Source organism: Lethenteron reissneri, chromosome 21 (genome assembly GCF_015708825.2).
Source record: "Lethenteron reissneri isolate LAM-NWPU_2019-01 chromosome 21, ASM1570882v1, whole genome shotgun sequence".
Lineage (NCBI taxonomy): Eukaryota > Metazoa > Chordata > Hyperoartia > Petromyzontiformes > Petromyzontidae > Lethenteron > Lethenteron reissneri.
The window spans coordinates 6,804,296-6,822,658 of record NC_083799.1 but is presented as its reverse complement, the minus strand read 5'-3'; the positions used below and the strand labels follow the sequence as shown (position 1 = coordinate 6,822,658).

Below are 18,363 nucleotides of genomic sequence, written 5' to 3'. Positions count from 1 at the left end.
TAAAATTCAAATAAACCCATGGTGCACACAATATGCATAATATAGTCACACGTCTTCAAAATAAGTAAGCATGCAGAGTGCACAAAACCCACCATAGTTCTGTAAGTTCTTTGCACTATTCGGGACCAAAGGTTTGCCCTCAGGCAATTCAGAGCTGGTCGATGTGCGGGCCGAGGAGCGCTTGCGGCGTTGCGATGAGCGGTTGGAATGCAGCGAGGACAGCGGATGGTGAATGTGGTGTGAAGAGTGGCGACGAACTGCAGGAAAAACACAACGTTTTGAACTGACGAACATCATTTCATTCATGACATGACTAACATGTGTGAATAGGCACCTAAGTCAACTATTATGCACATAAATGTTCAACAACAGGGGCAAGACATTAAAATATACCAAGAACGTAGGCTGTGAGAGCAAGTTAAATGTCCTATCAAAAAGGCTGAAAATGCAAAAAAGCATAAGGTGATTAAGCCTGCACATTTAAGCCAAAACAACTCCGTAAACATTTCTGACATTTATATGCTGTGTGCAAATACTGAAAGAATGTATTAATAATTTTGTGTACAGTCAAGGTCAGTGTCTCCCTGAGAATTGCTGACTTATACTTACAGCCCTGAACAGAGACAAATATTCTACATGTGTTTTATACTTTAAAGCATTAAACTAGCATTACAACTCATGTGAATGCATATATGGAATGCACATGAGCTGCAAGTGTAATATGGGGTTTTTTTCCCTTCCCTAACATATCTAAATGTGGGAGGGGTGACATACACTCAAAGTCTGCCTCATCATATGTGCCAAGCCGTTCCGAGACGGGGCACTCATGCGCCGTGCGCACTATCGTGTCGAAGGAGCGGTCCCGGGACAGCACCCGACCAAGGTCCTCCTCATCCACAGCCCTCATGGTGTTGCTGGCGGCCCGTGGAGAAAGCTGAGACACCATGCCCTCCACCGTCTGAAAGTGCATGCTTCAATTACTTGATTGCGAAAATACATGAAAGGTAGTGTAAGCAAACTTTGATGAAACGGTTAACATTTTTTATGAATTATTTATGTTAAAATTAAAATCTCATCACCTCCAATGAGTGCATGGCAAACTTAAAAACTTGGTCTTCATTCTAAAAGAATTCAAAAAATTCCATGACGCAATAAGAGTAAAACATTAAACAGTCTGCACAATCCAGAAAAGATGGTATGTCAGCATGTTGAGTCAACATTACACTCCCGTTGACACCGAAAACACCAGTCCTTGTATCCCACATACTTGATGACCTCGCAACATAATAGTTTATATATATCCAGCCAATATTTGCATTTTAGAACAATTTCAAAGGTAACCTTTTAAAGAGCTGACAAAACTATATTACAAGCTGAAATATCTGGATTAAATGCATGTTTATGTTACGCATCTCAATCAACCACAACACACCATTTACAGCAGAGATAGTCAGCTACGGCCTACAATTAACCAAAATGAGTTAAGATCTGTGTTATCAGAGTACAAGTGTAAAAAAAACCTGATAAAAGATTAATTCAGCAGTTGACAATGCACAAATCACTGATAAACACAGGAAGTTAGAAAGTGTGTGCAGTCACTACAGGTGCAACTGTTCACACGTATGTTACAAACAGAAGACATTTTATTGCAATGTGGGTCTAAAAAACGCGAATTTATTGAATTACCAGGCAAGTGTGATGGGGGCTTTAAAACATTTCACCACTGTAAATTAGAAGACATATGTAACTAATTAGTTTAAGATAAAGCAAATATTGACCTTGCACATTGACCTTGCACAAAGCATTAACATTGAGTGCACAAGGGCTGAAATTAACCCAATAGTTTAAATAATAACCTGGTGTCAAGATTATCCTATGCAGCAAGTGTACAACATCACAGCAGCAAATGGCCATTGTATTCCAACTACACAAGTTTGACCGCATATGATACTTAACGTTCTATTATTTTGGCTTTCAACGTCAAAATAAGCTATGAAGGCCAATGATGAAGGCCTCGCATTAACAAAAAGCAGATGTTTTGTTTCACAGCAACAGAATCTCTAGAAAAGCATGAATCCTGCCAAGCTGCATATTCCTCACAGTAATCGTATGGTGCCAGGATATTGCACAATCCAATACAACACTGCATTTAAGTTCCACAATGGCAGTTCCACCACAAATAATAGACCAGTTGCTCAACTAGATGTGGTCTTACATGTTATTTTGCAGTTGCAGTATTTTTATAATAGGAAAAAAGAGACAGTATGCATTTCCCACCCATATATAACAACACATTTTACCATGAATTCCCAGTTTCTGCAGCAAGTATTTTGTTACGTTCTTTAAGAGTAATAATTTTTAACAATGAGTTTGTATTTATAGTTCAAAAAGAAGCCCAAGTAACTCTTGAATATTTAAAGTGTGATCATTATCTAATTTATTTGGGGCTTCACTGACAAATACAGTTTTATTTTTAATTCCCAATTGCACATCTCATGAATGGCTGAATGGCATGTATGCTACACTCCTGCCCTCTAGCTGCTGAATTTTTTTTTACTCCTGCAATGTAATAATTTATAATTTCATGGAGACTGTTCTTGATTATTTAAAATGTAACAAGGGATAATGTGAAATTAGCAGTGGTAGTTAAGAGTGAAAAGTGTAATATAAAGAGAAGGATTGGTGGGCACAAGACTTGTGGATGTGTAGTGAGCGACTTCAGACACCACGTCTAGTAGAAGGTTTCTTATTTATTAAGAGCACACAGGGCGATACACTTCGTAACGTGGCTACACCCGGGCTGTCCAAACACGCAGCCCATCTCCGTCCTGCTCTACGCTGGCTGGTCGCCAAGCGTAGCGGGGGGGCGAGGGAGCTGGTCTTGCAGAATAACAGCCACATAGTCGAAGAGGAAGAGATGATAAGCAGGGACGCAATCAGGACCAAGACCCCACACTAACAGCCCCGAAACAGGTTTGGTCCCCCTTATATCTGCCCGGCGTGTCCAAGCTCCACCTCTGGCCATGCCCATGCCCCCTTTCCAGAACCATCGGGTTGGTTCCCGGAGCTTCTCGACTGACTCCGCCCTTGACCTTTACCCCAGATACTCCCCTTCATAAGGCATTAATGTAAAGCAGTTATAACCGTAATTACCCCTACAGGCCGGCAGGTGTCACCCCTGTCATTACAGATGCATGCCCACCGAGTGTGTTAAAATATTTCATTTGCAGATGGAAGGCTTCCAAATATGTTCAAAATATTGTTATTCTTATTCATGGAAAACATCCTTAGATGCTTAAATTCACAACTGCGAGATGGTACACTGACTATTCATGCCACTTTCCCAATCTTCCTGTCGAGGGATTTTAGAAGACTCATGATCAATTATCCTCTACCTACTTCTGAGTGAATATGTCCACAAGCTGTTGCCACTGCTACAGAATGCTTTATTTCATTGAGCTTCTCCACACAAGCAAATCTCATCGCTCCATCTCCGTGGTAGACGTCCTCTTGGGCATATTCCTGCATTTGGCTATCTCTTTATTAACCACAATAAGTGGCCATCATCCCCTTTAGTGCTATGTTTTGTCCAATCACACTTTCTTTCCTTAACAGACTTGTGTATGTTATCTGATTCATGTGTTCCTCTATCGCTCATTGTAATCATGGATATGCACCTGTCCATGCTTCTTAGTGCACTTAAGCTTGCATTACATTTCCTGTCAAGTGTTCTTGTTTCTGATTCATGTCATTAAACGTAATAGAGACTGATTAAACAATTTCATTGGAAAGATTGGAATGTTATTTGCATGACAATTTACTTATTTTTACTAAAATACTCCCACCTGCTCTTGTGCAACTCATTTAACAATATTTTGACTTAAAACTTTCGTGACTGCAGGAATTCATATTCTTTGGTTCTTTCGGTAAAGTCACGTGACTTTACCGAAAGAACCAAAGAATATAATTTTGATATGTTGTCCCTCCAGCAGTCTATCTACAATTATTATTGGACCTGCACATGACTTTTATAGCATTAAATAATTTTAAATATTTAAGAGGATACATGCTGTATGTAGAAGACTTATTTTTTTATATTAATGTGCATGATGCCTAGTAATCATGATTCAAATCGACTTAGTTTCCAGTTGTGGTTTCAATGGAATGACCTCAGAATCCCCAAGAGAAAATGCAGCACTTTATTAATGGTCCACACTTGAATACAATAAGTTGACCATTATTAAACATGTGCAGCTCCTACAAAAATGTTAACTCTTTTTAATATTTAAAATATACCTGTAATCTGATACTACAGCAATGAGCAGCAGACAAAAAAGGAACATTCTTGGTGCCCCTTAAAATCTGCACCTGTGCAAAGAAACATTCCTACTGTGTGCAATAATAAGACTCAAGGTTGAATTAGAGGATGATGACCTCCTTGAACCTAAATTATATAGGATAACCCTTTGGAATATTCCCTAATCCATTGGGTGAATAATACGCTTAATAGATATCAGGTTTATATGTCAAAGTGATGTTGATGTATATAAGTCCGTGCTGAAAAAAATAATTTATAATTTACTCATACTTGCTCAAGAAAATTGTATGCCACACGAGTACAATACTACACTAAATTTGTGTATATCCTATTTTCTACTGGTCACTAATCCACAATCATGCTTAGCCAATTATTAAGAGAAAATATTTTAGCCAAACTCAGTCCAACATGACAACATTTTAAATGTTTTTTGCCAGAAGCAAGTGCAGTACACTTGCAGTTATCTTCCACAAATTAAATATTATTGAACAGCTGGATGGAGTTTAAAATGACAGTACAGATCCCAAGGGCCAAGTGCATTATAAAACAATGGATCATGTGACATATTTTACTTGTTCTATTAAAAGTTCACCTTTCAAAGTTCACCCTTCACAAGTTCACAGGCATCAATGTACATGCCTTTCTACAGCCTAGCAGCATGTTCGACCGAGCGAGTATATTAGATTCTGAAATTCAGAATGCATAAGCTCCAACAGCCTAAATGTTTTCAAACTTGATTTGAAGCTTTCGTGGCTGCAGGAATTACTCTTTGGTTCTTTCGGTAAAGTCACGTAGAAAGAGTAAATGTTTTCAATTAACATTTTTATTAGGCTTGTTTACCCAGGAAAGCCTCAGAGTCTCAAGACCTTTCAGGAGGTTCCTGCCAAGTAGGAGGTGATGTTGTTACATGTAATCTCAACTGAGTAATTATCAGGTAACTTTTCAGTATTGGGACATTCAACCAAAACCAGTTAGATTGTAATGTTTTGTTTAGCAGTGAAACAGAAGAACCCGAAGAACCCGGGGGAGAACATACAAAATCCACACAAAGGTGCTAAGTCAGGAATCAAACCCAGTAATTGTTTGTGAAGCACAAGTGTTACCACTGTATCACCTTGCCACCCGATGACAAAAAAGAATTGTTGTACTTCACGACAAAAAGTGTGTGCTTAATTACAAAATTTCGAGTTACACAAGATGGAAAAATTAAAGCCACTGAAAAAAATATCGCACGTAACTTTGGTCTATCTTGCAACACCAAGTTGAGCAAGTAAACAGGAAATGTGTGTTTCTTAAGAGCTGTTGAGACCCTTTTAGATACCATAAATGCATAATTTATTGTCAATGCAAGTTCATTGTGCATGTATGAGTATATAAAAGCTGAGTTACGAATCGATTATTGCAATTAAAAAACATGTTTTCTTCATTCACTCAACTGCTCAAATACTTTTTCATGAAGAACATGTGCAAGCCAATAAATACTACTGCATTTTTAACTGTATTGCACACCTTTCATGCAGTCCAAGTCCTCTAATAACCAATAACCAAGCTCAGAATAATATCAAAAGATCACACTGCAATAAATAAGCCCACACAAGTGACATTTGAACACGAGAATGCATCCAGTCACAAAGAACCTCCAATTTAACGAGTACATGTGAAAGTACACTGAGCTCTTTACCTGGAGGTAGGGAGGACTGGTATTTGATCCGGAGTCCATGTCTGTGTCGCCTTATAGCAGCGTTCCAGCTGAAATGTCGTCGTGATGCTCTCCTCTTGCTGAAGAATGAACGCTTAGCCCTTCTCTTTCTCTGTGGGGCACCCAGCGTCACAGTACAGCTGCATAACCTGTCTCAGAGACATACACGCAGAATAAAATCACACCAAGAGATTAGACAAAATCATTATCAAATCTCTATTATTTGCATTTCACTTAAAGAGCCTCAAAATGCTACACAAATATATTAGCACCTTTTTAAAGGTACAATGGGTGTTGCATGCCAAACTCAAGACAGCATCTCAACCAATGTGCTTTATGAGGAGTGATCCAACTCCAAGCCACCCACGTGTAATATATTTCTCAGTAATATGTCATCCAGTACTACTCGACATGTTTATACAACAAAGGCATACTTCCATGCTTCAGAAATAATAGCCTGGAAAACAACAGGATTAAATAGTAATGTCGATGTGACTAGCCAACATTTTTGGACAAAATGTGAATTACTTCGGTTTTCAAGCAATGTAAAATTTTCTTTCACAATGATGAGAGCATCTATATAAATGCCAAGACTCAGAATACATGAGCTTTATTTAGACAACGGCCCACTTTATGTGATGGTGAATGTTGCTTTTGGTCTAATTTATGGTGAAAACATAACTATGTTTCCACTTCCTACCATGAGTCAAATCTCCAAGGCAATTTATTTAGCTATATTGTCAAAATCGGAATATGTTTCGATATTCATATTTACAGTATATCCATGTCAATATATCATTGTGAAAAATACCTTTATTCATTAAGTTATGCTCCAACCCACATATCGAATTATGTTCGCACAAACCCAAATCATGTTCTCACTCCACACGAGAATTGATATACTTAGGCATAGATGTAATTCTCCAAGATTGCTAGGTCAATGAGGCAATAAGCCAAACAGATCTCCATTAGCAACGCTTTAAACATGCTTTTGTGCCAACGCCATTAGAACAGAGACATTACAAAAGGTTGTTACGTACCAACTATCACACAATAGCAGAGTTCTTACGTAATATTAAGATGGGCGTAATAAAACACAAATATCACTTTCTAAAATACTGTTAACTCTTATATAACCCAAAATGAAAATTCCAGTGCAGTGTGTTCGTGCCTCTAAATAATGACTCAAATAAAAAACCAGATCTATTGCTATCGCAATCATCACTGGATTAGAAAACATAACCGTCAACATGCAGTAAGCAGTTTTAATGCCCTACTCCACAATAGCACAACACTTTATAAAAGGACGTTAAATATGAAAATCATATTTAACGTAAAGTACATAAATAGTTCTGTACAGGGTAGTAAAAACATGGCGACACTTTATGGTATCTATGAATTTCATTAATTATAAGACTAAACACCCAAAGCAAATTACAATGGCCCATCTTTTTGTTTATATTACTGGAATAATTATTCAGCAATTATGGTAGTTTCATGTATGTCTCCAACAGAAACTGTAACCAAGATTTGATAGCTTGTACAGTATTAAGATCAACAAAATGAATTTAATGACTTTTTACATGACAGGAGCATTACCCCCGTACAAAACACAATAGTTGATGCAAATGAAAAGTAAATAGTTTTAAAATTGTACAGTTCTTCCAGTTTACAGTTAAGTATCAATGTGTTTCAACCTACAATTAGCCACCCATTCTCTGTCCACCCCAACATTCACGCTCTGTGACTTTGGGAGAGGTATGTTAATGGCTCGCAGCCAGGGCTTATGGGAAGGGCCACAGAACAAGGGTTGAGGGTGGGGTGGGAAGAAGCTTACAAGTAAAATGCCATGAGTAAATTTCTAGTGTTAATGGTGGGAACCAAAAATTGTGTGAAAATACAAATATATAACTGAAATCTTGAGATTTTAATGCGAGTTAACACTAAAACAATAAAAAAAGTAGTGTATTTTCTTCATTTACCTCTTGCTAGTAAATGGGCGCAATGTTGGTAACGGTCCAAAAAGGTGTAGAGCCAATTGTCTGGTTGCAAAAAACAAAAAAATTAAATCAATGTAAGCATTTTGCCTGAGGGATTTGTCGCTTTAAACCATCCATCAATTTATTTCATGCAGTTGACCACAGCTCTTCAAACGAGTACACAAAATCCAAGGTCGCTTAAAGACCAGATGCTGTTGATGACAATGATCCACCAAGTGTTAGGTTGTGGATCACATCACGATGTGAACTTTGTAATGAGGCACTCACCTACTGAGCAACTAGGCAGCAACGCTATCAGGTTTCTGACAGATTTCCTACTACATGGGAAATGGTGCATATTCTACTAAAGTGACCAGTTCTCGATGCACTTGCTTAGACGGAGGTTGTTCATTTTCATCGGCTGCCTCGAACGTCAGGAACTCCCTAGTGGTCTCCACACTGCCGACTACAGCCCCTTTTCAGATCTAAGCTCAAGAGCTCCCTATTCTCCTCTGCCTGTCTTCCACATTTCATCATCTATTTAGCCACTAAATTGTATCCCTCTGCTCCTGTCTTCTACATACGCCTCATGCACATAGTTTGCTTCAAACTCTTTCCATTGTACATGTCTTTTCCACCAAAGCTGTCGACACAAAGTGGGGTCCAGCAGATAGAAGGTGACCCCCTAGATAAACAGTCAAAGCCAAGGAGACAGACTGACATTCCTACCGAAACACAAAGACAGAGACAGATACACAAAGAGATTGACTAAAAGATGAATACAGTCGCAGAGACGGACAGACATTAATTGAAACAGACACAAACAAAATCAGTGACAAACACGGAGAGAAACCCATAGCAAATTATTTTGCACCGTACGTAGCCAACCTTGCTAATCAGAGGTGCGGGAGCCCTTAACATTACAAACCATTGTTGTACAATGTGAAATATGTCACTGACCCCCACGCATGTAGTGTATTGTAATGTGGCCGTATTAACATGTTGCATAAATCAAAACTGCAATGGCCAGCACAATGTTGGGATAATACCGTACGAACATCTCACTATAGATCACATTGTATTTCCCTTTGTACTCTTGAGTAGAATCGTTGGAGGTGTTTTAACCAGACACTGACGAATAGTGTCCAGGATGATCTCATACACCTATCTCCAGGTACATGCCTCATTCAAATAACAATATTTAATATTAAACAATGCGTCAACGGGAGCCACAAGAATTCCATTGAAAACAAAGCATGTCTGGATATGCTATTGCATACCTGGGCATAATTACTGCTACAATATTGTGCAAGCATGTTGCGTGTCGAAATCATTCCTATTAAATGTGCGCATTTTTACTTGAGGCGAAGTCTTTCTAAAAGCCAAAATAGGTCTGTACAGGCCGTAAGACGAGAAAAGCACATTCTAGAAGGTTAAAAACCACACAGTACAAATGTGCGAGCATAGAAGATGCACTAGACATTAGAAACCACGTAGTGCATACGAGGCAGTACAAATAGCAGCAATTAAACAGTACACACGAGACAATCACGGTATTTCTTGTTCTTGTCGGCATTTACAGATTTGATAGAAACAAACAGTACTGTTGTACAAGCGAGCCGAAGACGATGATGCACAAGTGGCAAGCAATGTTGACAGTACAGGCGAGACAATACACAGTACAAACCGAACCGTATCGATTTGTAAATCGACCTGCGGGGCGGGTCTCTGGGTGGATAGTTCCACGCCTATTCCTCTTCTGGGTTTACTTTGAACAGTAACTCTGCCCGCAATGACAGCAACAGGCATGTTAAGGCCTCGCCCTTTCGCGAATCGATTGTTCCGAATGAGGATCGAAAATAAATGCAATAGGTATTGTTATTTTAAATGTTGCGTACAGCCTTCAAAAGCGGCGCTGCATTGTTTACCCGAACATATTGCACACACAGCTTATACGAACCCAAAACAACGATATCGAACCCCACTGATTACGAGAAGTGAAGTGTAGACATTGCGCGAGCATGAGAACAGATTTGGAATCGATGCAATGGACACACAACCCGGTACTGACGTGCCAAGACGACGCATTCGAAACACAACACTGCAATTCCAGTACAAGTGCGTGGAACTATTGGTAAAAATCAATTAAACGCCGACTTCGTACTAATTTTGACTCTTACACCCACACCCAGTCACATAATACAGATTTTTTTTTAAACCTGCCGTCTGACGCTCCCGTGCGCCCTGCCGCCGGCTTTAATTTTTGTTGTATCCCCTTCAAACACAGTAATGTTCAACTTGAACAAGTATATTACGGCACCTTTGTTTTGCCCCCCCCCCCCCCTTCCCTCGGTAATATAATCTATAATCGCCGTACCTTTAGCGAAATATAAACTCCGAAACTTTCTCAAACTTTCCCGCGTTCTCGGGGTGCCGCACGATGCCTCCTCACCACGACACCGCCATGACGGCCACACGAGCGGCGGTCACGTGGTGCCGCGGCCGGGGAGGGGCGGGGTCAATGCTGTTGAGGGGGCGGGGTCAATGCTGTTGAGGGGGCGGGAGTTTGGACGAAAGCCACGCCCACAAAATTGAGAGCCATTCAATTTTGATTTAAAGCTTTCGTGACTGCAGGGATTCATATTCTTGGTTCTTTCGGTAAAGTCACGTAGAAGGGAAATAATAAAATAATATAAGTATAAAACAATAAAAAATATAAAACAATAGAAGGGAAATTATAAATAATATAAGTATAAAACAAAAAATATATAAAACAATAAAAAATATTGTTTTATATTTATATTATTTTATTATTTCCTTCTACGTGACTTTACCGAAAGAACCAAGAATACAGGACCCATTACTTTAAACACTAAAGTAAAGTATAAACTAAGTAATTAGCGTAATAAAGTGAATAAAAATAATTAAAAACTTTAAAAAACACTAATGTAGACTGTAGCCTGGTTTTTAATCGGAGTGAGTTTACTGAGAGTCTATAATGTAGACTGTAGCCTGGTTATTAAGTTTGGTGAGTGTAATGGCAATCTAAATAGACTAGAGGAATGGTTATTAAGCTGGATGAGTGTACTGGAAGTCTACAATGTAGACTGTAGCCTGGTTCTTAACCTCGGTGAGTGTACTGGCAGTCTATAATGTAGACTGTAGCCTGGTTATTAGGCTGGGTGAGTGTACTGGCAGTCTATGATGTAGACTGTAGCCTGGTTATTAACCTCGGTGAGTGTACTGGCAGTCTATAATGTCGACTTATTCTGGTTCTTTCAGTAATACAAATAAAATAATAATATTTCGTTTTTATTAGTGTTACTGAAATGAACCAGAATAAGTCTACATTATAGACTGCCAGTATACTCACCGAGTTTAATAACCAGGCTACAGTCTACATTATAGACTGCCAGTACACTCACTCTGATTAAGAACCAGGCGACAGTCTACATCAGTGGTTAATTTTTCATTTTATTTTTTTATTCACTTCATTTTATTATTTTTCTATCTAAAAAACAAAGAATATTAATTCCTGCAGTCACAAAAGTTTTAAGTCAATATGTAGTGTAATAAAGTTGTTTTGTTGTTGTTGGGTTCAATCTCGTAAACGTAAATGTGAAATGTACGCACCATCACCCGACACAGCTAATTAGTAAGGTTTAGCACGTGCTGGAAAGCAAACCCTACAACATTTTACAATTTGAGTACGGCGTTTCGCTGGTGATTACATCCAGCTTCATCCGGGAATTAGATTTTTTTTTTTTATTCGGTAAGAAATAAACCCTCAATATTTCAAGTGCCGCAATACAGTCCTTGAAGAGCCACATGCGGCTCCGCAGTTTGCCAACCCCTGGTATAAACCAGATGAAAACTCAAGAGACCATCATGAGTCTCAAGTGCAAGAATGACCAGGATCATCAAAATTACAAAATCAAAACCAGTAATATAAATACACGGACAGCAATGCAACAAGTTAGAAACAAGGAAAAAACAACTGTTGTCACATGAGATATATCACGATGAAATAATACATTCCCCGTAGCGTTAAGTTGACTGGGACAGAGTATTTGTTGAATGATTGCCGTATAAATACTATTTAAGTAAAAAAAACATTAATCAGAAAAAGTCTTACTTTTTGAATTAATATGTATTAAGTATGGAAAAGTCCACCTCTTCCAAGATGTCTTAAAATAAAAATAAAATACGAATATTTCTTTTAGAGACTTGCTTACCGTTTCCTTCATTTTACTCTAATACCATTTTTTAAAAACATATTTGTTGATGTAAATCGCTGACCCACCGCTACTGGACATCTGTGAAAAGGAGCTTCATAGCCCATCAGATTCCTCCAGGATAAATATAGATTCTGATTCTGAGTAGGCCAAATACGCTCTGGAGCTCCCTGTGGCGGAGACCCTTCCCCCAGCAGTGGCGTGAGCAAGCAATTGCAGGGTTTCACCTTTTCCAGGGTTTATACTTTTTAAGTGATAACCGTGCGCCAATATAGCGCTCGGTGATGGAGATGGCTGTGTCGTTTGTGCGATACCGAGTGCCAATCAGGGCATGAATTGCGAACATTCCACTGGCAACGATCACTAGTTCAGAATCGGTGATCGAAAACGGCACCTGCTGATTGAATTGCTTAATTCCAGCTATTCACTTATTCTCAGTCGCGTTCTTTCTCGTGTCTACCACTTCGACATTAGGTCTTTACCACCAGCTATCAGCATTGATTTGAGCAATTCTATATATTCTTAACGTCACAATACGTGCATGGAATCGTTAATGTGTGATCAATTGCAGACTGTATGTATAAAGAAAACAAATCGGGTAATACAATTGAGACGATAAAAACTGGACAAAAAAAGTTAACCCAATCAAAAAGTGACATGAATCGTGACAATAGGCATTACATAACGAGAATGCGTGAATCAAACCCTTCACTCTCATTTGTATATGCCAATTGGGAGACAGGATCGTCAATTGGTAGGAATTGTTAAGTTGGTTAGATACTTCTAGATTTGAAGCTTTCGTGACTGCAAGGATTCATATTCTTAGGTTTTTTCGGTAAAGTCACGTAGGTAAAAAATTAATTAAAGTAAAATTAAAATAAAATAAAAAATCACGACGTTTCGGAGGCAACACAAGCTTCCGTCTTCAGGCGGAACCGTCTGGTTGACTGAGCCTATTATTATGTAGGGGTGGTGCGGCTGAAATCGCTGTCAGGAATGCTCCAAATATGTGTAGTTAAATCTTTTTTGCATGATTAATAACATCTTTCCAATGATTACTAAGTTTGTACCCATCATCATGGTAGAAATTATGTCTGTGTTTGTATATTTGGATGGCCTCGTGTACAAACCTTTGATTGTAGCCAGGAGGCTTGCAGAACAGCTTAGTCTCGGAAAAGACAATTTCATGAAAGCCCACCGAGTTGTAGCAATGATCGGCAACGGCGGAAGAATCAGTTCTGCCCTGTTTCAGATCTGAATTGTGCTCGCGGACACGATCAGAGACATGACGTTTCGTTTCTCCAATGTAGCAATCACCACAACTGCAACTCAGTTTGTAGACTCCAGGGTATTGTAAGTCAGGAATGACATCTTTCACAGATGGAATTAGGTCACGGATTTTATGTACTGTACTGAATCGGACTTGAATCTTATGTTTGTTTAGAGTTTTGGAGATCTTTTTGGTCACGCCTGCTATGTATGGTAACGTGATAGTTTTGATCGGAGTTTCATGTGGCTGTTTCTGTATGGGGGGAGAAACAGCTTGGTGGATGGTGCGGTCAGAGTATCCGTTCATGGTTAGATACGTTTTTTGTTATGGAGACCTGGGATAAAGTACTGCACTTGCAATCATTTTAAAGGGTAGCTAGCTAACTAATTTTATACGATTTTACTTCAGTTATTGCCATTGTTAAATCAATTTAGATTGTACTGTAGTTCGCTGAGTAGAAGAAGAAGATATACTGTTATTAATCAGGGGTCATGATATAATGAACCACATTTTATTTATATTACTTTCTCATTAACCTGTTAGGTTTTTGAAGATGTGTTGCTTTTCACGTGGATGTGCTTGACCGTTTCTCCGAGACCAATTTCCATTTGCAAACAAGGTCTCTTGCAAAGAGACGACATTCGAATTTCACATTGGCCAGTGCGGTGAAGTCAAATTCAAGTATAATCGAGACATGGGGATGCGTTGACAAAAGAGCTGTTTGTACACGTACATACACGCTTGTCTCGCCACCATCTTTATTCTTGAAGGCTTTATTAACTATTTAGCAAATAAATACCGAGCAACTATAGCAAAAAGGGGATGATAGAGGGAGGATAGTCAACCTTATAATTGTTTTAAAATTATGTTTAAAACCTACGTAAATAAATGCAAACCCTTTCGTAGTTCAAATGGGAATTAAATGGAATCACGTGCGTAATCTATGTCATTCAGATTGTATTTTGTGGTGGGTATTAAGGACTACTAAATAAAGGTATATTACTGGTAAGAACCTCCTGGTTACACCAGCCCACGGGGGATTATTGTGTCCGTCCGTCCGTTGTGCACCCAAAAATGGGAGGGGTGGGGCTGGGTAGAGAGGGGTGTGGGGAGGGGGTGGGGAGGGGCTGGGTGGGGAGGGTTGGGAGGGTGGGACTGGGTGGGGGTGGGAGGGGTGGGGCTAGGGTGGGGAGGGGCTGGTCACCCCGTGGTGCCCTTATAAAACTCAACGTTTAACCTACTCACGCCGGCTTGTGCCCGCCCTCACAGTCGGGCATATTTGCGGAATACACCACGCCGCCGTTGACCCTGGCCATTGACCGAGCAACCCAACGTTCCTACCAGCTCCCTCCGCAGGAATGTGTTTTTAACCAGTTTGCTTAGTTTGTGCTTACGCATAGAATTGACAGTTTAGTTTTACCTATCTTCACCAACCCGCAGTGACAAACGTGGTCAAATAACTCCACGCCACCCGGACGTGGGGAAGCCCTCATCCAATAGTGGATTTGAAATGTTCACTCACACATTTAAACCCAGGATTCCGTTGAAAAGGAAACTCCTAGTGTTAGTTTTTGTTTTCTTAAAAAATATGTTGAAACTTACCAATTCTACTTTTTTAAACCTCTAATTGTTCACGGAAACATGTCATACAGGAGTCACAGCATGTCGTGACTCACCATTCATTCTGTACATTCTTGCGAGATTTCTGTGGAGGGAACAAAAACACGTTCTTTATTGCATTAATTTTCGACTAATTTGGCTACCCTAATTAGTTTGAAGAACTGCACTCAAATAAACGGCCTAATTGGTCGGACAGATACATTACAATACTTGTGGAAGTTTATTCAGGCCCCTCCTCCTTCAAGCATGCACGTGAACACCTTTAAATCTACTGGAAATCTGCGGAAAAGAGCTGTAGAGGTCATCGGATTCCTCCAGCCTAAATAAATATTCTGATTATGAAAAAATAAGAATAGGTTTTACCCTTTCTGGCAATAAAAAATATGTTAAGATGTTCAAATAGCAAACAGAAACCTTTTGCAAGGAATCATGTCTGCATTAACCACACATACTTGTGGTGAACATGAAAACAAACATGGCATTATCTTTAAAACTGATTGGCCTACACCAGAGACAGCCTTATTCAGGGACTAGTCTCACTACCAGTGTCAGACCAGAGGACGCCAAAAGGCGAACAACAAAGGCAACCCACAAATCAGGACATTTATAGCTCGGGGTGAGCAGCTACAACATATTCTGATTGTGAAACCATTCTATATATAAATACTAGCAAGAAGTACCCGGCTTTGCCCAGGGAAAATATATTTCAAAATGTGTCTTCTCTTAAAAGCATAACATATACATACACAAATACTAAGCTATTGTGAAAGCCTAACGTTCCGTTTGTCTGTCCATTTGTCCGTCAACAAAATTATAAGAGGCTTGCAGAAGGCACGAATCAAAAAGTAATCGAAAGTGGGGGGGTAAACATTTGATTTCAAACGTTTCCAAAAATTATCGACCCCCCCCCTCTCCAAAAATCTTTCGCCCCCCCCCCCAGCCAATTTTTATTTTGTAGGCATAAAATAGCTACACACCCTACATACAATAGAGTCAGTAGTATTTAGTGACTCTATAGCAGTACCTACTGACTCTAAAGTAGCATGTAGTGATTCTAGTGACTCTGTAGTAGTATAAATATGTACTCTTAGGTTTTTATAATAATAAAATTCTAATAAATGTTTTTAATATTATAATATTATTTAATAAATGAAATAAAAATCTTTTTTTTTTATTATAATTTTTTACCTACGTGACTTTACCGAAAAAACCTAAGAGTATGAATCCTTGCAGTCACGAAAGCTTCAAATCTCGTATAAATATGAACAACCACTGCGTCACTACCATTAGACCAATCACGGCGCAGCACGCGCCCCGTGGCGCGTGACGTCACTCGTGTTGTCCCGGAAGTGGCCACGTTGACGGAGCGCGGGGACAATTCGGCAGAGTTTTGAAACGTCGACAATTAAGAGAACCAATTACCATCAGAATTAGCATAAACAGTTGCCATTGTCGTCGTCGATTAATATCGATAGCATCACCCTCTATTGTTCAACACGTTGGTAACGTAAACGCCACCGACGTAATCGTCCATTGAAACCGTCACAGTGTTCATTGACGGTATTGACGCGATATCAACATTACCAGTTTACTCATTGAAAATATTGACAGCACCGTAGACATGATCAAGGCTGTCATCTTAATCGGAGGCCCTCAAAAAGGTAAGAGGAGGCCGTCGCACAACCCTTTTGTATAACACAGAACGCGATAATACAATTTAATTCTGTGTTGCCATGTACAACTTCATGGTGCCAGTCTATCGTCTTGCAATCGATAATATATTCCGATGAGCTCTCGCCTCGTGAAATACATTACTTAATTATTCACGCATTCAATACTTCACGTCGCGATTAGCGCACATCGTCTTCTAATTATTTTAAAACGTTATACAGTTAGGTATTTTGTTTTACTGTCAGTCACATTAACAGGAAAGAAAATTAACGCAGCATCATATGATGTGCGTTGTCTTTCTCCGCTTTACAGCAACAATAGTCGCACCGCCCCTGCCGTCAAACGCAAACTCCTCTCCCAACCTCACGATCACCTTCTGTGATCACTGCCATCGGCGAATACCATAACTTTTCCAACACCTAATCACCACCCAAACGAACAACCCTTGCGATATCTCCCATTTCTACCATGAATGTCCCACTATCCTTTATGGTTACCACCACCACCCCGGCTGCGTTCTGACAGGCACGCGGTTTCGTCCCCTGTCACTCGATGTGCCCAAGCCGCTCTTTCCTGTGGCTGGATTCCCTATCATCCAACACCACATCGAGGCCTGCAGTCAGGTGAGACAATCTTTCGAGAAAGTAAACAAAGGCAAACACCATTCAAATACTTACTATTGCTGAAGAGTGTCTTGTAAGGAGTTTTATGTATACCCATTTACTGCCATGCAATAGCTGGCGTGCTGATGGTAATGATAATAATTGTTTTTTTTTACTTTTGCCTCATCTCCTTTTTTGGGCAAGTAAGGTGCCGAACCTAAAGGAGGTACTGCTCATCGGATTTTACCAGCCGAGTGAGGTGCTCAGCCGCTTTATTGTGCAGGCGCAGCAGGAGTTCAAAGTCTCGATAAGGTATTTCCTGCAGCAAGTGGGCTCATAGCCACATTCTCCAACACCCCCGACATTCTCCACACTCCCCACACTCTCCACACTCCCCACACTCGCCCTTACATTCCCGTGTTAATCTCATAGGTTGGTCACACAAGTGCGGTAAGTGCGTTCAGCACTTGCGTGACGCACACGAGGGTGATGCCATTTTTGTCCTGATGCTGACGCTCATGCACACATCATCAGATTCCATGATCTATCACCTGAATTAATGGCTTCCCAAGTCTTCGCCATCTGTCATAGTCTTGCGGTGCAAACAACAGCACTTCCTACACACAACGTGATTTAATTTCTCAATTTGCGTGGTGGATGTCTTCTAGAGAGTGTCCACCCGCCTTTGGCACCCACCACGCCAAGTTTTTTTTTAAAGCTAAGCTGACTCACATTCGGCTAAACTAGGGTTCAGACACTAATTTCCACTGATTGCATGACCAGAAATAAAACTTACATCTACACCCTCAAATCTATAAATACATAGTTACACACTTATACTGTACTGTGTTTTGTTACAATTGTTAAGGCTTATAAACAAACATCCCCCTACAATAAAGACAACTACAGTAAGGATAGTACTGGTAGGAACCACCTGGTTCCTCCAGCCCACAGGGGATTATTGTGTCC

The 18,363-nt window shown here is 39.8% G+C and overlaps 2 protein-coding genes across 4 annotated transcripts in view; one reads left to right on the top strand and one right to left on the bottom strand.

Moving 5' to 3' along the window:
• Window positions 1-5: 5 nt before the first annotated feature.
• Window positions 6-10,495, bottom strand: LOC133345145 (anion exchange protein 3-like). The gene is made up of 4 exons (XM_061555649.1): window positions 10,374-10,495; window positions 6,000-6,166; window positions 775-958; window positions 6-257 (listed from the first exon to the last, which is right to left on the bottom strand). Exons 2-4 carry the CDS (start codon window positions 6,036-6,038, stop codon window positions 46-48), a joined length of 435 nt encoding a protein of 144 aa, XP_061411633.1. The 5' UTR covers window positions 6,039-6,166; window positions 10,374-10,495; the 3' UTR covers window positions 6-45.
• The window catches only part of GMPPA (GDP-mannose pyrophosphorylase A), a 26,170-nt gene continuing 13,839 nt past the window's right edge, over window positions 6,033-18,363 (top strand). For 2 of the 3 annotated variants that reach the window (XM_061555647.1, XM_061555646.1), the window contains exons 1-3: window positions 16,460-16,782; window positions 17,318-17,415; window positions 17,603-17,706. In XM_061555647.1, coding sequence (XP_061411631.1) covers window positions 16,743-16,782; window positions 17,318-17,415; window positions 17,603-17,706 — 242 coding nt within the window. In that variant the 5' untranslated portion in view covers window positions 16,460-16,742. Of the gene's footprint in view, window positions 6,180-16,459; window positions 16,783-17,317; window positions 17,416-17,469; window positions 17,707-18,363 lie in introns of those variants that run through there. The other variant, XM_061555648.1, reaches the window with a different exon arrangement.

Bases quoted from the DNA above. Each gene is read 5' to 3' on its own strand.
- LOC133345145 (XM_061555649.1), bottom strand. From the start codon at position 6,038: ATGGACTCCGGATCAAATACCAGTCCTCCCTACCTCCAG. The intron at 959-5,999 runs GTAAAGAGCTCA...ATGCACTTTCAG, and splicing joins CCAGTCCTCCCTACCTCCAG to ACGGTGGAGGGCATGGTGTC. The intron at 258-774 runs GTATGTCACCCC...TTTTTCCTGCAG, and splicing joins TGATGAGGCAGACTTTGAGT to TTCGTCGCCACTCTTCACAC.